Source organism: Myotis nattereri (assembly GCF_964212035.1).
Source record: "Myotis nattereri genome assembly, chromosome: 1".
Classification (NCBI taxonomy): domain Eukaryota; kingdom Metazoa; phylum Chordata; class Mammalia; order Chiroptera; family Vespertilionidae; genus Myotis; species Myotis nattereri.
In genome coordinates this window covers 85,961,626-85,985,657 of record NC_138075.1, presented here as the reverse complement: position 1 = coordinate 85,985,657, position 24,032 = coordinate 85,961,626, and the positions used below count along the sequence as shown (strand labels likewise).

Sequence of the window (24,032 nt, the reverse complement as noted above, 5' to 3'; positions counted from 1 at the left end):
TGCTTATGATCATCAACTGGTGTTCTTACTATAAGCTCCCAAGAGCAGAGATCAAATCTCATCTGAGTCTGTTGAAATGCACCATGAAGCTCTGAGTGAAGCTCTTCTTGGGGACAATATGGCTTCAATGTCAAGAACATGTCAAAGATGTTTGTTGTGGCAATGTGGCTGCTGACAGCAAAAATGACCCACCAATGAAAAAAAGAAGAAAAAAATGACCCACCAATGGAAGCAGCTGGCTTCATAGCTCAGGTGATTATATTGAACCATCCGGCCAAATCAGTGCTGGATGTGTACTTGTGCTGGATTGTCACCCAACTCATAACTGCTTGCAAATTTGCTAAGCTGAAGGAAAAAATTGTCATCCTGAGAAAAAGCTGCAAGATAACCCAAAGTTTTTAAAATCTTGTGATGCTTCCATTGTTGATAGGGTTGATGGCAAGCCAATGTGTGTTGAGAGCTTCTCTGACTATCCTCTCCTGGGTTGTTTTGTTGTTCCTGACTTGAGACCAACAGCTGCTGTGGGTGTCATCAGAAAAGTGGTCAAGAAGGCAGGTGGAGCTGGCAGTCACCCAGTCTGCCCAGAAAGTTCAGGAGACTAAGTGAATATTACCCCCTGTACCTGCCATCCCAGTCTGAATCAGGGTGGAAGAGCAGTCTCAGAACTGTTTGTCTCAATCAGCCATGTAACTTTAATAGTAAAAGACAAGTTAATGATTACATTGCAGCAGAAAACCTTCAGAATCTGGAAAGGAGGATGTTTTGTGAATCCTTTGGGTTTTGTGTGTGTCAGTTTTTAATTTATCATTTTTAAATTAATACTTGTTAATGGAGACAACTAGACCAAAAATCTGTCACAGAATTCTGAGACCCATTAAAATAAAGTTTAATGAGGGAAAAAAAAATCTTCCTTGATCTGATAGCCAAGAAGCAAGTATTTCTTAAGTCTACTAACTACATAAAAGATACTTAATGTTTGCTAAATAAATGGAAATAATATCTCCTTCAACATTTCACTTTTGATACAACTACTAATTTTAAAATAAGATTTAAGAAGGCATCATTTAGCCCTAGCAGGTTTGGCTCTGTGGATAGAGCATCGACCTGTGGACTGAAAGGTCCTGGGTTTAATTCCCGTCAAGGGCACATGCCTGGGTTTGGGCTCTACCCCTAGTAGGATATCCCTAGTAGGTGTTGTGCAGGAGGCAGCCAATCAATAATCCTCTCTCATCATTGATGTTTCTATCTCTCTCTCCCTCTCCCTTCCTCTCTGAAATCAATAAAAAAAAATTTTTAATGCATCATTTAACAGCAACCTTTTTTTTTTGTTAAACCTGTATTAGCTAGTTAAGTTGCAAACAGAGAAATTTTTTTAAAGATGCTTTACTTGAATGTGTGTGTGTGTGTGTGTGTGTCCTTTATCAGTCTCAGAATCTGTGATAAACATTTATTTTTTACGAGCCCCAAATGTTTTTCCAATGACCATGGCGCCTATTAATATATCCAAACTGATGCACAAATTAGTGCCTGGGTACGGGTCCCTAGGCCTGGCCTGTGGTCAGGGCCATCTTCCCCAGCTGCCCGCAGCTGGCCCCGCCACCCACCCCCAGTTCCCTGATCGCCATCAGGCAATCGGAGCCTGTCGGCTAGGGGGAGGAACCAAGAGGTCGGCCATTCCGCCCGTTCCCTGGCCCTGCCCCCCACCCTGGTTCCCCATTTGCCATTGGGCGATTGGAGCCTGCTGGCCAGGGGGAAGGGACCAAGAGGTGGTCAGTCAGCCTCATAGTGACTGGCCATCTGAGGCTTGCCTGCACTTTGGGCCGCCCCTGGGTGGCTCGGGGGCTGAGGGGACTGGGGGACTCCAGAGGCAGGCACACGGAGCACCTGCTGCCCCAGTGGGGCTGTGGGAACTGGGCGCTGCCATCTTGTGGCTGTGGGTGCCACGATCTTTGAGGGTGGGGAAGGCAATTTGCATATTCCCTCCTTATAGGCTATGGGTGCTGCCATCTTAGAGGGCAGAGCAGTCAATTAGCATATTCCCTCCTTATTGGCTGTGGGCGCCACCATCTTTGCAACAGTGTGAGGGTCAATTAGCATATTACCCTTTTATTATATAGGATTATTATATAGGATAACTATCAGTTAAAACTTAGACCTTATATTAGAGTCCCATTCTTAAAACTGACCAGCATTACATGACCCCCATAAACCTCAATCATAAGGAAGCCAAATTTTTAGATCTAGACTTTGATGCTCAGCTTTCCATGTCCATGTATCAGGAGCCTCACTCCTCTCTTATTTCAGCCACCACTGCGACAACCAGCTCCATATAAGCTCTGCCCAATGTCACAGAGGAGCTACCTGGCCATGCCTCACTTCAGGCCTATATGCTGTGTGTGCTTCCCGCCTCCCACCCCAAAACTTTCATACTGACGCCAAAGTACGAACGCCCCAGACTCCATAGGACTCTGCCAGGAAACACTCGTACAGAACTTGGAGTTAATACTTCCTGAGGTGAGCCTTTGTCCAGTGGATAAGCCTTCCCCTTTTCTCCCAGATACGCTGTCCTGAGATTGAGTTTATCTAGACCCATGCAGCCAAGCAATCTGTCACATTTAGCACAGACAGCTTGACAACACATTCTCATACTGGCTCTCCTTCCATTTCTCCTTTCTCAGTCCAGTTCTGCACTCCCTAATACACTAATTAGTAGAGCGAAGAGCACTGCTTTCTCAGAAATCCAGCTGAAGACATTCTACCACTTCAAAAAAGTATGTGGTCTGTATATTGCAAGGGAAGTCCCAAAGCCCATTAAAATGCAAGCTGCTGTTTCTGCTTTTTTTTCCTTAATTGAAAGACCTCAGAGACAGCAGACCAAAATCAAAACCCTACTGCCACTGCTTCCTCACAAACTACTTCTCCGAACCCATTACAAATACCAATTTCCAGAATAAATGGTTTCAAATAAGATCTTCCTATTAGTATCCATGTACTATTTTAGCTTGGCAATGAGAATGGCCTAAGGAAAGAATGATGAGTATGCTGAGCTACTAATTCTTCTATTTGTCCAGGTTGTTGATAGTCCCAGAGCTGTATTTTCCACCATGGCTCAGATTCAGACCCTACAAGACTCTACCTGTTATAAGGAAGCAGAGAAATGCTCAACATTTCAAAGCTACAATATGAAGCGAGACTAGCACAGTCCCATTATATTGAAATGTAAGCAATCATTTCACTTTATGTAACACTAGAGGCCTGGTTCATGAATTCATGCATGGGTGGGGTACCTCGCGTTGGGCTGTGGAGATCAGGTCCCAGCTCACGCACCCAGGCTCACAGCCCCACAGCCCCACCTGGCACCCTGCCTCGGCCTGGTGCCACCCCCTCATCTGCTCTCCCATCCCATCTGCAGTGTGATCAATCAGGGCGTGACCCCTGCCAGGCTCCCTCAGCACCTGGGAGCTGGGCGGCGGGCCCTCCCCCCGCCACCACTGGTCGCTGTCTGCAGGGCAATCAGCAGGGCAATCGGGGGCGTGCCCACACCCACCTTGGCCTGGTGCCCCCGGTTCACCTGCTCTACCATACTGCCACGGTCCTGCTCCCGTCGGGGCCCATCGGGGCTGGCTGTGCCTCCACTGCCACCCACTGCCAGCGCCGCGTCACTGACGCCCACCATGTTTCACGCCGCCCCCTAGTGGTCAGCACACGTCATGCTGAGTGGTCGAACTCCCAGTCTCCCAATTGAACAACCGCCCAAGGAGACAATTTGCATATTAGGCTTTTATTATATAGGATAATTCTCAAAAGTCAAAATCACTAGCTATATAAAGGTTTTCTTTTTTTCCTAAAAAATGGAAAAAAGTAAAAAATGAAAAAAGAAGTATAAGACAGCTACTCAGATATATCACCATAATTAACTGCTGAGATGTCTTAAAACTTTATTATTCATAAAAATGTGTATATTATGTTTGCAAATTAAGTTACTCATATATCCAAAGCAGAAAATAAAGTAAGCATCTAACGTAAAAGAAACTTAGCAGGAAGCTTATTCATTATTCCACTAGGTTTACTGCATATCCACTACATACCAAGCATTAGCAAGACAAATCAAGTAAGATAGCCTCTGCTCTGTGGATACTGTATTGTTTAATAGGGGAGGTAGAAAAAAATACAACTGATAACACAAAAACTCTATCCTTATAATTGCAATAAGGAGTCAGAAGAGATGTCATGGAAGAAGAAACATTAAAACTAAGACCTGATGAGTATAAATTAGTTGTGGGGAAGGGGTGGAAGACAGTAGAGGTGGAAGATATTTCAAACAGAGAGAATAAAATATGTGAGGATCCCGAGACAGCACAGAGCTGTCATTTTTGGCATTTTTTTGAGAAACAGAGTCCACTGGTGTTCACTGAGCAACAAGGCAAACTTGTTGGAATTTAGGCGGTTAGAATTAAATAGAAGGAGAAGACCAGATCAATCATACAGAGCTTTATAACATTGGTAATGTTACAAATAATAATACTGGTAGGAATAACATTATGAATTTTAAATAACGAGTTATATCACTTATTATGATATGAAAACATAATTTTAGGATATAATTCATAACAATTTGTAGGTTAGTAAAGTTTCCAAACTGAAAATTAGAGAAGGCTTATAGCTAAGCTTACTACGTCTCCCAATGAAACACCACTATTCTATTTTCTCTCAGTTTGGTAATGATTGCTCTTTTAAAGAACAGTTGATTCACTGGGTCAATACCATAGATAATACTGAAGAAACCCTGTATTGTTATGTCCGGTACTAGTAAAATTGCTAGAGCAAATTTATCCAATCCTTTTTTTCCCCAAATATTTTTCATTGTGGTAAGATATACAAACAAAATTTACCATCTTAATTATTTTTAAATGTATAACTCGGAGGTATTAAATACATTCAAAATGGTATCCAACTATCACCACCATCCACCTCTATAACTTTTTTCATTTTGTAAAACTGAAACTCCACACCTATTAAACAATATTCCCCATTTCTCCCTCCTCCCAGTTCCCATCAAGCACCATTCTATTTTCTGTGTCTGTGAAGCTAACTACTCTAAGTACTTCATATAAGAGGAATTATACAGTATTTCTCTTGTTGTGACTAGCTTATTTCACTTAGCAAAATGTCCTCTTGGTTCATCCATGTTGCAGGATATGTCAGAATTTCCTTTTCAAAGCTGAATAATATTATATTGTATGTATATGCCACATTTCCTTATCTATTCATATATTCACGGACATTTAAGTAACTTCCACATTATAGCTACAGTGAACAATGCTGCTACAAACATGGGTGTACAAAATCTATCCAATCTTGATGAAAATTATGTCATTTCAATCCATCACCTATATGGACTCATACCAAATACACAAAATCTAGAGCGGAAGTCCAGAAAAAGTGAAAAAGATGCCTTATTTCATTGTTTTTTTTCTGGGGGTCCAGGGGTTAGCATGTCTAATTTTTCTCTCTCTAGTTAGCCTCACCAATTCTAGATCAGCAAAACTCTCCATGCCTCATAATATACATATACATACTAGTAGTGTCATTATTAATGGCATCATGCCTTTTCCTATAGGGCTCCTAATTCATAGATGAATATTCCCCACTTCCATTCTCAAAACTCATTTGACACATTGCTTTCACCAAACTACTTTCCTTTTTATTTTTATTTATTTATTTATTTATTTTAAATATATTTTATTGATTTTTTTACAGAGAGGAAGGGAGAGAGAGAGCTAGAAACATCGATGAGAGAGAAACATCAATCAGCTGCCTCCTGCACACCTCCTACTGGGGATGTGCCCACAACCCAGGTACATGCCCTTGACCGGAATCGAACCTGGGACCTTTCAGTCCGCAGGCCGACGCTCTATCCACTGAGCCAAACCGGTTTCGGCATACTTTCCTTTTTAAATGGCTTACTTTCTGTTAAACTTTAAAAAAAAAAAAAAAAAAAAAAGGCAGCATATGTTTTGCTGCCTCAAAAGGTTTCTAAAGTACCTAGTGAATTTATTAAAGTAACTATGAATCAACAATGAGGTATATTCTAAAAAGCAAAACTTTTGCAGGGCACATAAATAAAAACAGAGCATTACAAATATAATTACAAGCTAATCCTCCCACTATCTAACAACAGTAAGTTCTTTTATTTTTCTCATCTGATAATTTTGAAAAACACTGAAAATCATCAAAAGTTTAGGAAATAAGAAGGGGGAAAAGTATGATTACTTGATTTTTTAACCAGGGGCTGCCGCTAGAGACTGTAAAAGAAAAATGTGAAGTACAAATAGCCTTAACAGATGGACCCATTACAAATGTGCTATACTACTAATCTACACATCTGAAGGCTAGCCCTCTGACATAGTCAAATGTGAAAGAGGTATAGGAGAATATCAGTCTTGTCTTGTGGCAGATGCTAATCATAAACACAATGGCCTGGCATATATACAGATATGCCTAGTCAACACTATTTGATGCCATCCTGTGAAAGAAAACCAAAATTAACAGAGAGTAGCTCATAAGATGCATTTAGTTGTTCAGTGATTAAATAAGGCATCCTTCAATAATTTCAATTGCTGCAGCCCCTGGCTAAGGATGGTTTGCAGCAGAGCAAGTAAAACTCCAAAAAAACAGCTGGCTATTCTTCAGCTCAGGACTGTCAAAGGAAAAGGGTTTTACCGCACTAACAGATATTGAGTTTAGGTCTCTTCAATGACCTATGCAAGAAACAATGAACCAAGTAGAGAGATGGATGGACTTTTGTTTTGATAAATGAGGGTGATGGGACTCTTCACAGAACATAGACCTTATCTCTGAGGTATTTCAAAGATAAAAGCACCTAAAGCCCAAGCAAACCAAAACAACTTTCTGAGATTCCTTCAACCCATCAGTATATTAGGAATATCACCTGTCTTAATATTCTAGGTATAAAAGCGGTTATAAAAGTAATTCAGGAAAGCAGCAAAGAAAAAGTCATTCCTGTAACACGATTATGGAATTCATCCAAGAACCTTTCCCAGAGATAATCAGAGGAACTGTAGCATCAGATGAAACCCAAGGGTCCACAGGACAATGACAAGAAGAAGCAAATTATAAATGAGAAGCTTTGAGAGTTCCACTGCATTAAAATTTAATCATCCATCTCAACAACTTCAGTAACACCCCTAATTCTAATCCCTGGGGGGAAAAAATACAGCAAGATGACTTCAGAAATAAGTAGAGTTCACTATCATTCTTTATGCATTTAAATTACTTTAAAGAAATCTTAGTTGCTTCTTTGCAGTTCTTACTGGAGCTGAGTGCTATTATTAAAGGTCAATTGCCCAAGCTGATTTTCCACAATTTCTCTGTCTCATAAGCCCACACACAATTCCTAAACATGAAAAATGCTTAATGCCTTAAGACAGATAGAGCAGAATATTGTCATGAGTTCAAATTTTCTATCCCCCAACAACAGAAAAAATAAATGGGTCCTACTCAAAAAAAGTCTCACATTTAATCATTAATAAGTTCAATGTCATCTATAATAATAAAAGCATAATATGCTAATTAGACCAGGCGTCCTTCCAGAGGAAGCTGGGGCTGCGCAAGGGAAGCCCAGGTCCCGGGTGCCAGAGGGAAGCCGGTGCCAGCAGCTGGGGAAGGAAGGCCTACTCTTGCACAAATTTTGTGCATTGGGCCTCTAGTCTTCAATAAAATTACTTGACATTTCAATTTTAGTAACCTTTCTCCTCAGGCCTTAAAATTTCCCCACTCTATTAGGTAAGTACATTAAAAGACATTCTTTAGTAAAACAAAGTAGTAATGAATTCACAAGTATTCTTGTTAAAATGATTTATCATCACAAAACTGTGAAAGGAAGCAGCTATTTCTACCAATAAAAATCATTTTGGAAAGCTTAGTAAAAATCCTTAACATGGTCACAAAAAAGAATATTTACATTAGTGAAATGCAGCAACACATCTTTTTGTGTAATTACCACTTATTCACTTGCACTTTCAGTTGAAAACCTTTCCACTCAATAATTTCTGGGGCTATAATTTGCCCATACTATAATATGAACTTTGAATATCATGTTATTTGGAAAGTTAAAAAAGACAAGTAATGGTATTCGTTCTTTTGTTCTTTTTTTTTAAAAGTTACATTCTTGCTTAGATGATAGTTTTCCCAACTGCACATGGATTTTATTCTAATCTCCATTGATTTCCCAAAGCAACTGGTCATTTGCAGTCATTATGATGTCAACCTGTTGAGGTTTTTGTATAATATGCTTTCTACAAACTGGCTAGATTTTCCATCCCCATAATTTTGTATAAAAACATATACAAATTGCCCAGTCGGCATAACTCAGTGGCTGAGCATCGACCTATGAACTAGGAGGCCTCAGTTCGATTTCCAGTAAGGGCGGCTCGATCCCTGGTGTGAGGCATGCAGGGGGCAGCAGATCAATGACTCTCTCTCATCATTGATGTTTCTCTCTCTCTCTCTCTCTCTCTCTCTCTCTCTCTCTCTCTCTCTCTCTCTCTCTCTCCTTCTCACTTCCTCTCTGAAATAAATAAAAATTTAAAACTTAGAAGAAAAGAATCCACATTCCTTTAAGTCAGGAGTGAGGAACGTCTGGCCCACAGGTCATATAAGGCCCGTGAAATCATTTGGTCTGACTCTGCCAAGGCATTAGGGGTGAGTTAATTAAATGTTTGACCAAATATAGAAGGCTAATTTTTAAGTTGATAATTGTGTATGGCCCGCAAATGATTTTATAAATATCCAAATGACCCTTGGTAGAAAAAAGATTTCCCACCCCTGCTTTAATTGAATGCCTTAATAGTTCAGTTTGTTTCTTGGGGGACTTAAAATCAGCTTGTCAACACACAAAGTATTCTTTTTAAGCTTTTCAGATTTCCAGTAGCTCATCTATACCAGAAAGCTTATGTAATGGCAGCCAATTTGCAAACATCAAATTTAAGATTACAGCTTCAGTAAAACAGAAAGAGAGAAATTAAAGCTCACTTCAAGTACTTATGTTGGCAGAGACTGAACTTAATACTTAAGAAAAGACTGACACCAAGGGCTCCATTTTGCCATCACTCACGTGCTGTATGTACCAGTTTTCACATTACTTTAATCAAGAAACAGACATAATGAGTCTATCACTTAAGGTATGCAAATTCATTACTATTTCTTTGGAAAAGTTTGACATCTTGGCTCATGTCACATATTTTCAAACTAAGTATGAATTCCACTAAAAGGACAAAGAACAAAGACACTAGAATAGCTTAGCTTTAGTAAATATATATGTTCATGAAACAAGAAAACAACTAAGTGGGTCTTACAATATACAACTGCTAGGGTCAATTTTGTAATCACTAGATCTTCAAGTTTCCTTTAAATGTGAAGAAGAATCCTAACTCTACCCAAAGCAATCTACAGATTCAATGCAATCCCCATTAAAATACCTACGGCATATTTTACAGACCTAAAACAAACTCCCCCAAAATTCATATGGAATAAAAGAAGACCCTGAATAGCCGCAGGAATCCTAAGAAAGAACAAAGTAGGAGAGATCTCAGTACCAGATATCAAGCTATATTACAAAGCCACTGTTTTCAAAACTGCCTCATACTAGCAAAAACAGACATATTGACCAATGGAACAGAACAGAGAACCCAGAAATCAACCCAAGCTATTATGCTCAATTAATATTTGACAAAGGAGGCAACAGCATACAATGTAGTCAAGACAGTCTCTTCAATAAATGGTGTTGGGAAAATTGAACAGATACATACAAAAAAATGAAACTAGGTCATCAACTTACACCATACACAAAAATAAACTCAAAATGGATAAAGGGCTTAAACATAAGACAGGAAACCATAAAAATCTTAGAGGAATCCACAGGCAGCAAAATATCAGACATATTTTTGAGTTTCCTCAAAAAAATTAAAAATGGAACTCCCATTTGACCCAGTAATCCCACTTTTAGAAATATATCCCAAAAATCAGAATGGATATATGCACCCCTATGTTCATAGCAACACAATTTATAATAGCTAAGATTTGGAAACAGCCTAAGTGCCCATCAGCAGATGAATGGATTGAAAAACTGTGGTACATCTACGCTGTACCACAGCGTAGTAGAATACTACACTGCGGTAAAAAAGGAACTCTTGAGAAACTAAGATGGCGGCAAAGGGAAACACCGAAATTGCTGCCTCCTACAACAACTTCAAAACACAATAAAAAGACATAACAGACATCATCCAGAACTTACAGGAAGGCTGGCGGAGTGGAAATTCTACAACTAGAAGGAAAGAGAAAAGCACATTGAGGGTCAGGAGCTGCGGAAGTAAAGTGCAAAGGTAGGGAGGCTTGAGAGTGCTCGGAAAGGGGCTGGTACCTGAGGACGTGGCTGTCTTTTTGAATCGGGAGGGAGTCACAAGCTCCCGACTGCTCTGAACTCCGGTTCCAGGAAGTCTCTGGGGACCCAGGACTCATACGGGGAGAAACTGGGCTGTCTGGCAGCGGGCAGAACTCGGAACTCGAGGGCGGCTTTCCCTCAGAGGTGCTTGCAGCAATTAAATTATCAGGACACTGAGACTTGCACGGCCCCTTAGGGCAGGGCTGAGAATCTGCCATAGTTCCTTGCTCCACCCTTTGATTCCCTGAGACCCCACCCCACCCAGGCTGCAGCAGAGGCTTTTGCATATGAATGCCCTGGCCCTTTGCAACCTGAAAATTACCTAACAAACTGCAGCTGGGCCACAGACCCAGAACTTCCAAGAGAAGGCCCAAGGCCCCACAGCAGCTGGCATTGCTTCACAGCTGGGCCTCATCAGGGCACCTCCAAACTCCAAAAAAGGAAGGGGAATCTGCAGTTCTCTTCATAGCTCCTGCTGGGTAACCTCCAAGAGCCAGTGTACCCAGTGGTCAGAGGGGGACCATCCGGATTACAACTTGCCGGGAGCCGGTCCATGCTTGCTGTTTCAAGGGACCTGGCATATAAGGCATACTGTTCTTAATATGTTTGCTCACCTTCTTGGCACTATGTGTTTTAACCAAGGTCTCTGAGAAAGGTTGTTTCCCCAGGTAGGGATTTTCCCCTGAAGTTAGGGAGGGAATAAAACCTCTTAACTAAGTGCCAGGCGGGTAATTAATCACTTTAACTATGAACAATCATGCTTAAGCTACATAATCTTTACTCCCTGGAATGGAGATAAGAAACGCCCTAACCTTTGTAATAGAGATTGATAGGATTGAATCAACTGGTATAAATACAGATGTAACAAGACAGCAAGAGACAGAGAGAGAGACAGAACCTAGGCACAGAACCTACACAGAACGTTCTCTAGGGACAGAAGAACTTCGCTGGAGAGAACATGGCAAAAGATCCTGGACAGAAACTGGCCTCAGAACCTAGAGACAGAACCTAGCGAGAGAACATGGCAAAAGATCCTGGACTAAACCTGACTACAGAAATTGGCAAGAGAACCTGACTAGAACCTGGTGACTGAACCTGGCTGGAGAACCTGGACAGAACCTGGCTGGAGAACCTAGCGAGGGAACATGGCTACAGAACCTGGCTGGAGAACCTGGAGAACCTAGCAAGAGAACATGGACACAGAACCTGGCTGGAGATCCTAAGCAGAACCTCTCTGGAGATCGAGACCAGAACTTGGCTGGAGATCCTGGCTAGGCTGCTGATCAACTGAACGCTGTCTCCGTGTCATTCCTTCTTCGCCGACTCCGTCTACGCCTTTGGGGACCCCTGGACCCGCTGGGGTTGGACCCCGGCAACAACTCCTCAGATCCATAAGGGACACACCCAGGGAGCGGACTCAGTGAGCACCAAAGCCCCACTGAAGCAAGTCTTGCCCCAGAAGGGTGTCTTCAGCACAGAAGTTCTCCCACTGCAGACACAGCTGATTCTCACTGCCAACTGGCCTGGAGGTCAACTCCTCCCAGTGATCCTACAACAATCAAGGCATAACTACAACAAGACTGTGCACAAAGCCCACAAGGGTGTGCACCAAGAGTGTCCACCTCAGGTAACGGGGGAGGCTGAGCCACTGGGCCCTACAGGACACCTAGCACACAGAACCACTCTACCAACACAGAGAAGCATAAAAAATGCGGACACAAAGAAACAGGTCACAAATGACAGAAATGGAGGAAAGCAAATGACTGGATACAGAGTTCAAAACCACGTTTATAAGGTTTTTCAAGAATTTTATGGAAACCGCTGATAAATTTAGTGAGACCCTCAAGAAATCTAGTGAGACCCTCAAGGATATGAAAAAGAACCAACTAGAAATTAAGCATACACTGACTGAAATAAAGAATAATATACAGAGATCCAACAGCAGACAAGAGGATCCCAAGAATCAAGTCAAAGATTTGAAATACAAAGAAACAAAAAATACCCAACCAAAAAAGAAAAAAGATTCCAAAAATATGAAGATAGTGTAAGGAGCCTCTGAGACAACTTCAAGCGTACCAACATCAGAATTATAGGGATACCAGAAGAAGAGAGAGAGCAAGATATTGAAAACCTATTTGAAGAAATAATGACAGAAAACTTCCCCTACCTGGTGAAAGAAATAGACTTACAAGTCCAGGAAGCGCAGAGAACCCCAAACAAAAGGAACCCAAAGAGGACCACACCAAGACACATCATAATTAAAATGCCAAGAGCAAAAGACAAAGAGAGAATCTTAAAAGCAGCAAGAGAAAGATAGTCAGTTATCTACAAGGGAGTACCCATACGACTGTCAGCTGATTTCTCAACAGAAACCATGCAGGCCAGAAGAGAGTGGCAAGAAATATTCAAAGTGATGAATACCAAGAACCTACAAAGCTATCATTCAGAATAGAAGGTCAGATAAAGAGCTTCACAGATAAGAAAAAGCTAAAGGAGTTCATTACCACCAAACTAGCATTATATGAAATGCTGAAAGGTAGTCTTTAAGAAGAGGAAGAAGAAAAAGGAACTCTTACCATTTGCCACAGCATGGATGGAACTGGAGAGCGGATAAATACCACATGATCTCACTCATTTGTGGAATATAATGAACAACATAAACTGATGAACAAGGACTGATCCAGAGATGGAGAGGCATTGATTGAACTGTCGGGCCTTGGAGGGAAGGTAGGGGAGGGTGGGGGTAAGGGGGAAAGATCAACCAAAGGACTTATATGCAAGCATATAGGCCTAACCAATGTACACGGACAAAGGGGGGTGGGTGGGGGGGGGTGAGGGCATGAGCGGGGGGGGGGGGGGGGGGGGTAACGTGGGGATAAGGACACATATGTAATATCTTAATCAATAAAAAATATATTTAAAAAAAAAAGAAAGGAACTCTTACCATTCACAACAGCATGGATGGACATGGAGAGCATTATGCTAAGCAAAATAAGCCAGGAGAAAGATAAATATTGCATGATCTCACTCATTTGTAGAATATAATGAACAACAGAAACTGATGAACAAAAATAGAGACAGAAAAGCATCTAACAGACCATCAAACCTCAGAGGGAAGGCAGGGGAAGATGGGTAGGGGGTGGGGGGTAAGAGATCAACCAAAGGACTTGTATGCATGCAGATAAGCATAACCAATAAATACAGACAATAGGGAGGTGAGGACATGTGCTGGGGGGGAAGGGAGGTGGGAGTGGTTGGGGAGAGGTCAATGGGAGAAAAAGAAGACATATGGAATACTTTAATCAATAAAGAATAAATTTTTAAAAAAAGAAGAATCCTTATTGTCTTATAATTATCCATAATTTAACATTGTAATTGACTCCAACAACTAAAATTCAAATAAAAGCATCGTGAATAGACAATGTCTATAACTTTGAGGAGAAAAAAAAACACATGGAAATACTCTTTAGTAAATACAGTAATTTTGTTCTAGATCTATGGAAAATAAAAAGCCCAATAAAAGAAAAGGTATTCAATTTTATATTCATTATAATTAGAAATAAACTTTAATAAACTAATTTCACAAAACCATTTTTCAAGAAAAATTATTAGTTATTCCAATTTTTCATTTTTAATTATAGCATTTCTTGTTCTTAAAGCTTTATATTTGATAGCATTATGAGAAAATGTAATCACAAAAATAGTAAATATTAAAGATTTACTCAAAAAAATTACTCTGTCCTATTGATGGCACTGATGACTAATGTTTTGAGTGGGGGTTTTTTAAAAACACTTTAAGACAAATATGATGAAAATCTGATTAGAGAAAATAATTTTCATCTCTTCTAACACAAATATATTATACTAGAGGCCTGTTGCATGAAGAGATTCATGCAATAGGCCTTCCCTTCCCTTGGCTGCTGGCACTGGTTTGCCTCTGGCACCCAGGACCCAGGCCTTTGCTCTAGCCGTGCTCCGGCTGAAGCCGGCGCCGGAGCTGTCAGGCTTCGCTGCTCCGGCCCCAGGGCCATCAGGCTTCGCTCTGCCGCTTGGAACCTACATATGCAAATTAACTACCATCTTTGTTGGGTTAATTTGCATACTCTCCTGATTGGCTGGTTAGCATAACAAAGGTACAGTCAATTTACATGTCTGTCTATTATTAAGTAAGATACTTTCTATTCAAATATTCCCATATATCCACACATCCGCCTATATAATAAAGAGGTAATATGCAAATTAACCCTCATGCCCTCACAAAATGGCTGCCTATGACCAAGCCAGCAGGGGGGTTAGTGAAGGACGACCAAATGACTGAACAGCAGTCTGCGTGGGGCGACCAGGCCAGCAGGGGGGTTAGTGAGGGACGACCAAATGACTGAACAGCAGGCTGCATGGGGCGACCAGGCCAGCAGGGGTGGGGGGAAAGATGGGGGTGACTAGGCCAGCAGAGGGGCAATAAGAGGCGACCAGGCTGGAGGGGGGACCAGTTAGGGGCGACCAGGCCGGTGGGGGGGGGGGGGCAGGTAGGGGCAGCCAGGCCGGCAGATGGGGCATGAAGGGATGACCAGGCCAGCAGGGGGAGCAGTTAAGGGCAATCAGGCCGGCAGGGGGAGCAGTTAGGGGCGATCAGGCCAGCACGCAGAGGCAGTTAGGGGCAACCAGGCAGGCAGGCAGGTGAGCGATTAGGAGCCAGCTGTCCAGGATTGTGAGAGGGATATCCGACTGCCGGTTTAGCCCTGATCCCCAAGATTGGGCCGAAACCGGCAATCGGACATCCCCCAAGGGATCCCAGATTGGAGAGGATGCAGGCTGGGTTGAGGGAACCACCTCCCTCTCCCCCCCCCCTCCCCGCTCCATGTACGAATTTCGTGCCCTGGGCCTCCAGTTTAATTAAAGAGACAATAGTGATGAGCTAACTTTTGATCACTTATTATGTGCCACATACTGTTAAATGCATTATACTTACAGCAATTTTGTAACTGAGTGATTACTCACAGCAATTGTTAACCCTATTTTATATATGGGGAGGGTAGGCAAGGGTTAAGGCACAAAGAGGCTAAACAATTCACCCAAAAGGATATATGCATCCCTATGTTCATAGCAGCACAATTTACAATAGCTGAGATTTGGAATCAGCCTAAGTGTCCATCAGCAGATGAGTGGATTAGAAAACTGTGGTACATCTACACAATGGAATACTATGCTGCTGTAAAAAGGAAGGAACTCCTACCATTTGCAACAGCATGGATGGAACTGGAGAGCATTATGCTAAGTGAAATAAGCCAGTCAGAGAAAGATAAATATCACATGATCTCACTCATTTGTGGATTATAATGAACAACATAAACCGATGAACAAAAACAGATGTAGAGACAGAGAAGCATTGATCAGATGCTTAAAACTCAGAGAGAAGGTAGGGGAGGGTGGGAGTGAGGGGGAGAGATCAACCAAAGGACTTGTATGCATGCATATAAGCATAAGCAATGGATGTGGACAACAGGGGCTGAGGGTGAGGGCAGAATTGGGGGTATGAGGGGACATTGGGGGGATAAGGACACATTTGTAATATCTTAATCAGTAAAGGGGAAAAAAATGTTTGCCTTAGAAATGTTATGGAAAAGACTTATAATAAAAAGTTTTAAAAAAAGAAAGAAAACAAAACCCATCAAAAAAAAAAAAAAAACACAAAAAACAATTCACCCAAACCTTCAAACCTACACAGTAAGTGACAGAGGTGGAATTCAAACCCAGGCAGCCTAGCTCCATATCTCATTTCAGAATTACTATACTACACCGAGTGTACATAGTACATAGTAAAATGCCTGACTTTAATTTAGTACACAGCAGGTACTAAATATAAATAAAAGTGTAACTATTACCATACTATTTATCTCTTTTTACTTACTCTGTGATAATTCTGGATTTCCTTTCAGATTCATCATCTTTGGAATTGATGGGCCATACACATCTACATCTAACAAACCAATCTCCTTTGACTGTAAGAAAACAGAATTTATCATTATTCCCATTCTTCATCAATGATAAAGCACATAACAGTAAATCTAACTATAGAAAAGACAATTTACAAAATATTCCAAATTCATGACCTGAATTTCAAAGCAACAGTAAGGTAAAAGAGTATAAATTGCTTTGAATAAATACATTTTGTTGGCTTACTGGAGAACTCATCAGAGAAATCCACTGCATAGCTCACATTTCCCATAGAGTCTCAAACAGACTGAGACTTTCTGATCTAAGAATTTAACAAATTACATGCACACAATGTTAAAGGAATTTAAATGGCCAACAATACCCCAGGAAGATATAGCATTAACTTTTTGGAAAGGCCATCTAACACACCAAAGAATACAAAAATTACAAAAGAAATCACAGAAACATGATCATAATTAAAGCAAGTGAGAAATTCTGATGCAGATCTGGCATGGAAATGCTAAAGAGGATAGTGGTAGACATAATACAAAGACACAGGTGTAAGTCACAGTTAAACACTCAAGGTCTTCTGGAGAGTCATAAACAACTAAAACTGTTTTCTTTGATGACCCATCCAGCTGCTTAAGGGTAGAATATCCTAATTGTTCTCTTCACTTGCTGCCAGCTAATCAGCAGCTTAGCCAAAGAAAGGAAAACAAAATTCACTATTCCTAAATATGCCTTTTTTTCTTCTCCCCACTCCTTTCTCCTTTGATAAATTAAATCAATCTGTTACTGGTTTTTCTCATGGACTAGCAAACTATATGCCTTTGAGTTATGTTTCAACAAGACTTACATTCTCCTCACTCTCTCTCTGTATCTCTCTTAACTTCTCAAGTAGAAATTTTTTTAATTAAATAATCCTCATCTTCCATATTATCTAGCTATTTCCAGGCACAAATTCACTTTTTAAATCTTACTGTCTGGTTCCTATAAATACACAAAATAAAGTACATTCAACATTTATAACCCTAACTTTATACTGACTCAAATGCAGTTCTAAGAAAACCATTCAATGTCCCTGTGTGACTCACAGACTAAAAGACTAGGAATTAATATCTACCTCTACCAAAATCTCAGCTTCTTATAAAATAAACTAGAGGCCCAGTGCACGAAATTCGTACACTGTAAGGGGGGGGGGGGTTGTCCCTCAGCCCAGCCTGCTCCCTCTCACAGTCTAGAGCCCTGCGATCCATTGCCCCTCAGAGGGAGGCCCCGCCCACCTGCAGCAGCACTGCCAGTCAGGTGGCCTGGGCCTCCCTCTTGGGGCAATTGTGGAGCCCCCTGATTGATCACCCCGCCAGCCAGTGGCCTGGGCCTCCCTCTGCAGGGCAATCATGGGGCAATGGCGGGGCCCCCAACTAATTGCACTGCACCTGCCTTGGCTGGCCTGGCACTAGTGCGTGTCATAGCATGGTCGTCCGGATGGCTGTTTGGCCATTCAGTCAATTTGCCTATTATGCTTTTATTATTATAGATGAGACAACAGGAAGGACACTTACCTTTAATAGAATGATAGAATATAAAATTTAGGCTTAATGAGTTTCATTAGTTTTCAAATGGTAGAAACATTCAATGACAAATTCTGACCCACTTTAACTCCTTTTGAAACCACAAACAAAAGAATTTAGTTGAATTAAAACAGAAGAGTCTACTGTTATACCTTTCATCCTAGAATTCACCTCTTTTCCATATCTTTTCTCCTGATACCTACAAAAACTAAAACTACCACAAAATAATAATAAAAGATGATTAAAACAAAACATGTTCTAAGATTCTTTTTCCTTGCTCTCTTATATTACTGATGGTTTTATAATAACTAGAAAGGGCTAAGTCCCAGGTTTCAAATTGATCTCCTAAAAATACCTATCAAGTAAAATAACAGCTTTTTAAGTTTATGTTTTCATGAAACAAGAAAACAACTAAGAGGTGTTTGCAATATAAGACTGGTAGGCTCAATTTTATCATCACTAGATCTTCAAATTTCTTTCAAAACATTAGGAATAATCTATCCAATCTTCTAGAAGAAAACCATGCCTGACTAAATTGAACCCTTAGGCATCATGGTTCAGGGCAAAACTGAAGAGCTACCCTAAAATTTGCTATAGTAGAAGTAAATTTTAAATATATGTAGATGGCTGCTAATAAGAATAGAGGGTGGTGAAGGAGATTACAAGATTTTTAACGTTCCTCTGCTTCCTAGAGAATGGAACTAAGAATAAGGGAGATTCTTCTATGTTAGGTTCTCTGCATACTCCCCCTAGAGTAGCTACCCAGTGACCTTAACTTAATAGCAATGCTTACATACACCAAAAACGAAAGAGAGGAGCCCTGGCTGGGTGGCTCAGCTTCTTGGAGCATTGTACTGCACAGCAAAAGGTTGTGGGGTCTATTCCGGTCAGGACACCTAACTAGGTTACAGGTTCAATCGCCTGTGCGGACATGTACAGGAGACAACTGATCGAAGTTTCTCTCTTACATCAATGTTTCTCTCTCATTCTCCCCCCTTTCTCTCTCTCTCTCTCTTTCTAAAAAAAAAAAAATTAAAAAAAAACGTATTCTCAGGTAAAGATTAAAAAACAGAAAGACAGAAGAAGTTATGAAGACCAGGAGGAAGAGAGGAAAGAGAAGACAAAGAAAGAGAGGGGTAAAGGCAGGGAAGGAGGAAGGAAGAAAAACATGGAGGAAAGTTAATAAGCAATGTTATATATATATATATATATATATATATATTTTTTTTTTTTTAAGCAATGTTATATTAAAATCCTGGATAAACTAGGCCATTATAGTCAGCTCTGTGTAAAATCAGAATCTCTAAAAACATGCCATCCTAAATCACCCAAATAAACACTTAGACTTCCCTGATTACATCTCCCCATTGCTTGAATTCTCTCTGGATGCCTAAGAACTTTACATTTCTCATTAATTTCTCATAGGTGGTATTATACCTACTTATGGATAAGAAAGCTGGGCACTAACAACCTAAAATGAATTTTTTTTAAAAAACAGTTTTCTTTCTTAGAATGGAGCACATGGGAAACAACACAAAAATACTAACCTCAAATCTCCACCAGAACTTTAACATGATCTGACTACAAAAGACTTAAGAGATAGAGCAGGAGTCAGCACTTTTCCCTAAAAGAGTAAATAATAGTAAATATTTTAGGCTTTGTGATCATTTGATCCACAACTACTCAACACTATCATTATTCCACCACAACAGCCATAGGTAAAATGTAAATTAATGAGCATAGCTGTATTCAAATAAAATTTTACATACAGGCAAGATTTGATCCATAGGTCATAGTTTGCTGACATTAATTTAGAGAATACTTTCTCATGACCCAGTTACTGAATCACTCAACAATGTAATTTTGGTAGAGAGAGACAAGAGCAGGAAGAAATGGAGATCTCTTGGTTTCAGAGAAGCTATCTCAGTAAAAATTTGCCTTCTCATCCTTAATTGGCTAGTTTTTAAAAATAATAAAGACCCGGGAGAACCAAGATGGCGGCATAAGGTATAAACCTGTGCGTGCTGCCTCCCACAACAACACTGAAATTACAACTATAAGACAAAACAGCTATCATCCAGAACCACGGGAAAGCTGGCCGAGTGGAAGTTCTACAACTAGAAGGAAAGAAAGAAGCACATTGAGACCAGGTAGGAGGTGCAGAGGCACCAAGAACAGAGGTACGAAGGCGCGCGCGAGGGGGCTGCACCTAGGTGCGAGGTTTTTTTCAATCGGAAGGGGATACAAGCTCTCGAACGCACTGAGCTCGTTGAAGGCGAGATTCTGAGGTCCCAGACTCCTACGGGGAGAAACTGGACTGTCTCGCAGCTGTTTGGAAAGCGAGGGGGGCTTTCTCGCAGAGCTGCTTGCAGGGATCATTGTTGCTGTGGGGGCGTAGGACTGCAGAGACGCGGAGTCCCGGAGACGCCAGGAGTTGCAGACATGCTGAGGACAGTCGCTCCGCCCTGGTGATTTTCTGAGACCCCGCCCCACTTAATTTGCATCCTCTCCCAAGCTGTGCTCAGCAGTGCAAAGGAATCACCTCGGCTTTTAAAGCCTAATCTAACTGCAGCTGGGTTAGAGAGCTCCAAAATTTCCAAATTCCAAACAAAGAAGAGAAACCTGCTGATATCGCTGTAGCTCCTGCTGGGTGGACTCACACAGTGGTTGACTTGGAGATCCAGGAGCCAGGGTACCCCTCGTCAGATACCAGATTTCAACTCCTCACATCCATAAGGGACACACTCAAGAGGCAGGCTCAGTGAGCACCAAAGCTGCACTGAAGCAAGTCCTGCCCCATAATGGTGTCTCCAGCACAGCAGTTCTTCTTATAGACCAGTGGGTCCTCGCAGTCAGCCAAAAATGCAAAGACAAAGAAACATGTCACAAATGAAAGAAATGGAGGAAAGCAAACTAATGGAGGACATAGAGTTCAAAACCACAGTTATAAGATTACTCAAGAATTTTCTACGAACCTCTGAGGAACTTAGAGAGACCTTCAAGGATCTTAATGAGAATGCCAAAAAAATGGAAAAGGACCAGTCAGAAATTAAACATAAACTGACTGAAATAAAGAATAATATACAGAGATCCAACAGCAGACAAGAGGATCCCAAGAATCAAGTCAAAGATTTGAAATATGAAGAAGCAAAAAACACCCATCTGGAAAAGCAAAACAAAAAAAGATTCCAAAAATATGAAGACAGTGTAAGGAGCCTCTGGGACAACTTCAAACGTACCAACATCCGAATTATCGGGTGCCAGAAGAAGAGAGAAAGCAATATATTGAAAACCTATTTGAAGAAATCATGACAGAAAACTTCCCCTACCTGATGAAAGAAATAAACGTACAAGTCCAGGAAGCGCAGAGAACCCCAAACAAGAGGAATCCAAAGAGGACCACACCTAGACACATCATAATTATAATGCCAAGGGCTAAAGACAAAGAGAGAATCTTAAAAGCAGCAAGAGAAAGACAGTTAGTTACCTACAAGGGAGTACCCATACGACTGTCAGCTGATTTCTCAACAGAAACTATGCAGGCCAGAAGGGAGTGGCAAGAAATATTCAAAGTGATGAATAGCAAGAACCTACAACCAATATTACTCTACCCAGCAAAGCTATCATTTAGAATTGAAGGACAGATAAAGAGCTTCACAGACAAGAAAAAGCTAAAGGAGTTCATCACCACCAAACCAGGATTATATGAAATGCTGAAGGATATTGAAGAAGAAGAAGAAGAAAGAAGAAAGAAGAAGAAGAAGAAGAAGAAGAAGAAGAAGAAGAAGAAGAAGAAGAAGAAAAAGGTAAAGATAAAATCTATGAACAATAAAGTGACAACAAACAAATACCTATCAACAAGTGAACCTAAAAATTAAGTCAGAATAAACTGGTGAATATAATAGAAGCAGGGGCATAGAAAGGGAGTGAACTGACAATTCTTGGGGGGAAGGGAGTGTGGGGGGTGCGGGAAGAGATTGGACAAAAATCTTACACCTATGGATGAGGACAGTGGTGGGGGGTAAGGGCATGGGGTGGGGTGGGAACCAGGTGGAAGGGAGCTATGGGGGGAAAAAAGAGGAACATCTGTAATAATCTGAACAATAAAGATTTATTAATTTAAAAAAAAAGAACCAATGAGGAAAGTAAAAAAATAAAATAAAAATGAAACCTCCTCTCTAGCTTTTCCCACTGATACTAACGAAAAGGGAATAAATTTCTATGTTTCTCTTGGCAGCAAAAGTCCCACTGATAATATCAAATGGAGTCATAAAGTTTTCTGTCATACTATCAGTGTACATGTATACATTAAAAAATAAATGTACTTTTCATCATCAAAAATAAATAAATAAATAAATAATAGAGGCCCTATCCAGTTTTGCTCAGTGGTTAGAGTGTCAGCCCTCAGCATGTACCTATGTTGCAGGCTTGATCTTGCCCTCATCAGGGCACATGCAGGAGGCAAGTAATCGATGTATCTCTCTCACATCAATGTTTGTCTCTCTTCCCCCTCCCTTCTAACTTCTCTTAAAAAAAAATGAATGGAAAAAATATCCTTAAGTGAGGATTAACAAAAAATAAATAAATAAGTAATGAAGACACTTTTCAGGCTGTTTCACTGGAACTAAGTTAGCATGTCCTGCTTGGATTTTACATATTGTAAATGAAATAGGTGTCCATTAAATAGAAACACTAAGGTCTATACTAATTAACGTATATTATTCTTTGAATTGGCACAACTACTAAACCAGTAAAATTACCGTAGCTATGAAAGTTAGCTTACGCATATTTTCAAGTCTAGAATTCAATAATATTCAAAAGATACTAAATAAACTTTTCATTTGTTTTTCATAATTTACTCCATTATTTTAAATAGACTTCCATTTTAAGTGTATAAATAGTCTTTCAATTTAAATTTTCAGTTTTATACTGTAGACCACGGATGTCAAACTCGCAGCCCACAGGCCGCATGTGGCCTACAACGAATATTTTTGCGGCCCAGCCAATATAACGGTATGTAAGAAACGTTTTAATTAAAATTTCATAACTTAATTTTTACAATATTCTGTTATATGTAATTATTAATAATTAACTACAATGTTTGCTAATGACTGATTACTATAATCACGTTGCATTCATTTCCCTTACATGCAGGAGCACCATTTCTCCCCACTAATACTAGCAGCAAATATTTTAGCAGCCAATTGCCACGTCATTAGTCTTGTACTGACTTGTTTGGTGTGAGCAACAGAAAATATTTTGCTTTCGGAGAACAAGAAAAATAAGTTTATTTGTGTTACGCTTACTAGTAATAATTTGTGCAGTTATTCAGTGCATGGTAAGTTAATGTTCAAAAAAAATGTTTAATTTTTATTAAAATGTTCTATTATTTTATGTTAACAATTACTCATTTGTGTCAGCTCTCTGTATTCAGCATGTCTCTATTGAAATAAACCTAAGTTTCTATGGAAACTGAAGCTTTTGTTTTTTGCGGCCCACATAAACTTAAACCTTATTTATTTGGCCCGTGTTAGCCTTTGAGTTTGACATGCTTGCTGTAGACAGTTTTATACTGTAGAACAAAGTAGAGGCTATAAATAATATATGCAACTGGGTGTCAAACCAGCTAAGTTTTATGAATCCTTTCCAACTCACTACTCCTAAGATAATTATATTTAGTTTTAAAAAGTACAAATTAGGATTTTTCTTATCTTTCATTTCAGGGCAAAACTAAAGATCTACCCTAAAATATGCTATAGTAGAAGTAAATTTTACATATACATAGATGGCTGCTAATATACATTATCACATAAGAATAGAGGGTGGTGAAGGAGATTACAGGATTTTAAAGTATAATCAAAAGAATAATCACTGCAAAAGCCTCACCAAATACACAACAGATAAAGAAAATGATTTTGAGTAAAAATAACTATAAACTTACTATTGTAAAATATAATTGCCATATTTTTTTTTATATTTTATTGATTTTTTACAGAGAGGAAGGGAGAGGGATAGAGAGTCAGAAACATCGATGAGAGAGATACATCGATCAGCTGCCTCCTGCA

The 24,032-nt window shown here is 40.2% G+C and overlaps 1 protein-coding gene across 1 annotated transcript in view; it reads right to left on the bottom strand.

Moving 5' to 3' along the window:
* NUBPL (NUBP iron-sulfur cluster assembly factor, mitochondrial) overlaps positions 1 to 24,032 on the bottom strand; it is a 228,652-nt gene that overhangs the window by 157,809 nt on the left and 46,811 nt on the right. The window contains exon 4 of the mRNA XM_081103156.1: positions 16,371 to 16,461. Coding sequence (XP_080959282.1) covers positions 16,371 to 16,461 — 91 coding nt within the window. The remainder of the gene's footprint in view (positions 1 to 16,370; positions 16,462 to 24,032) is intronic.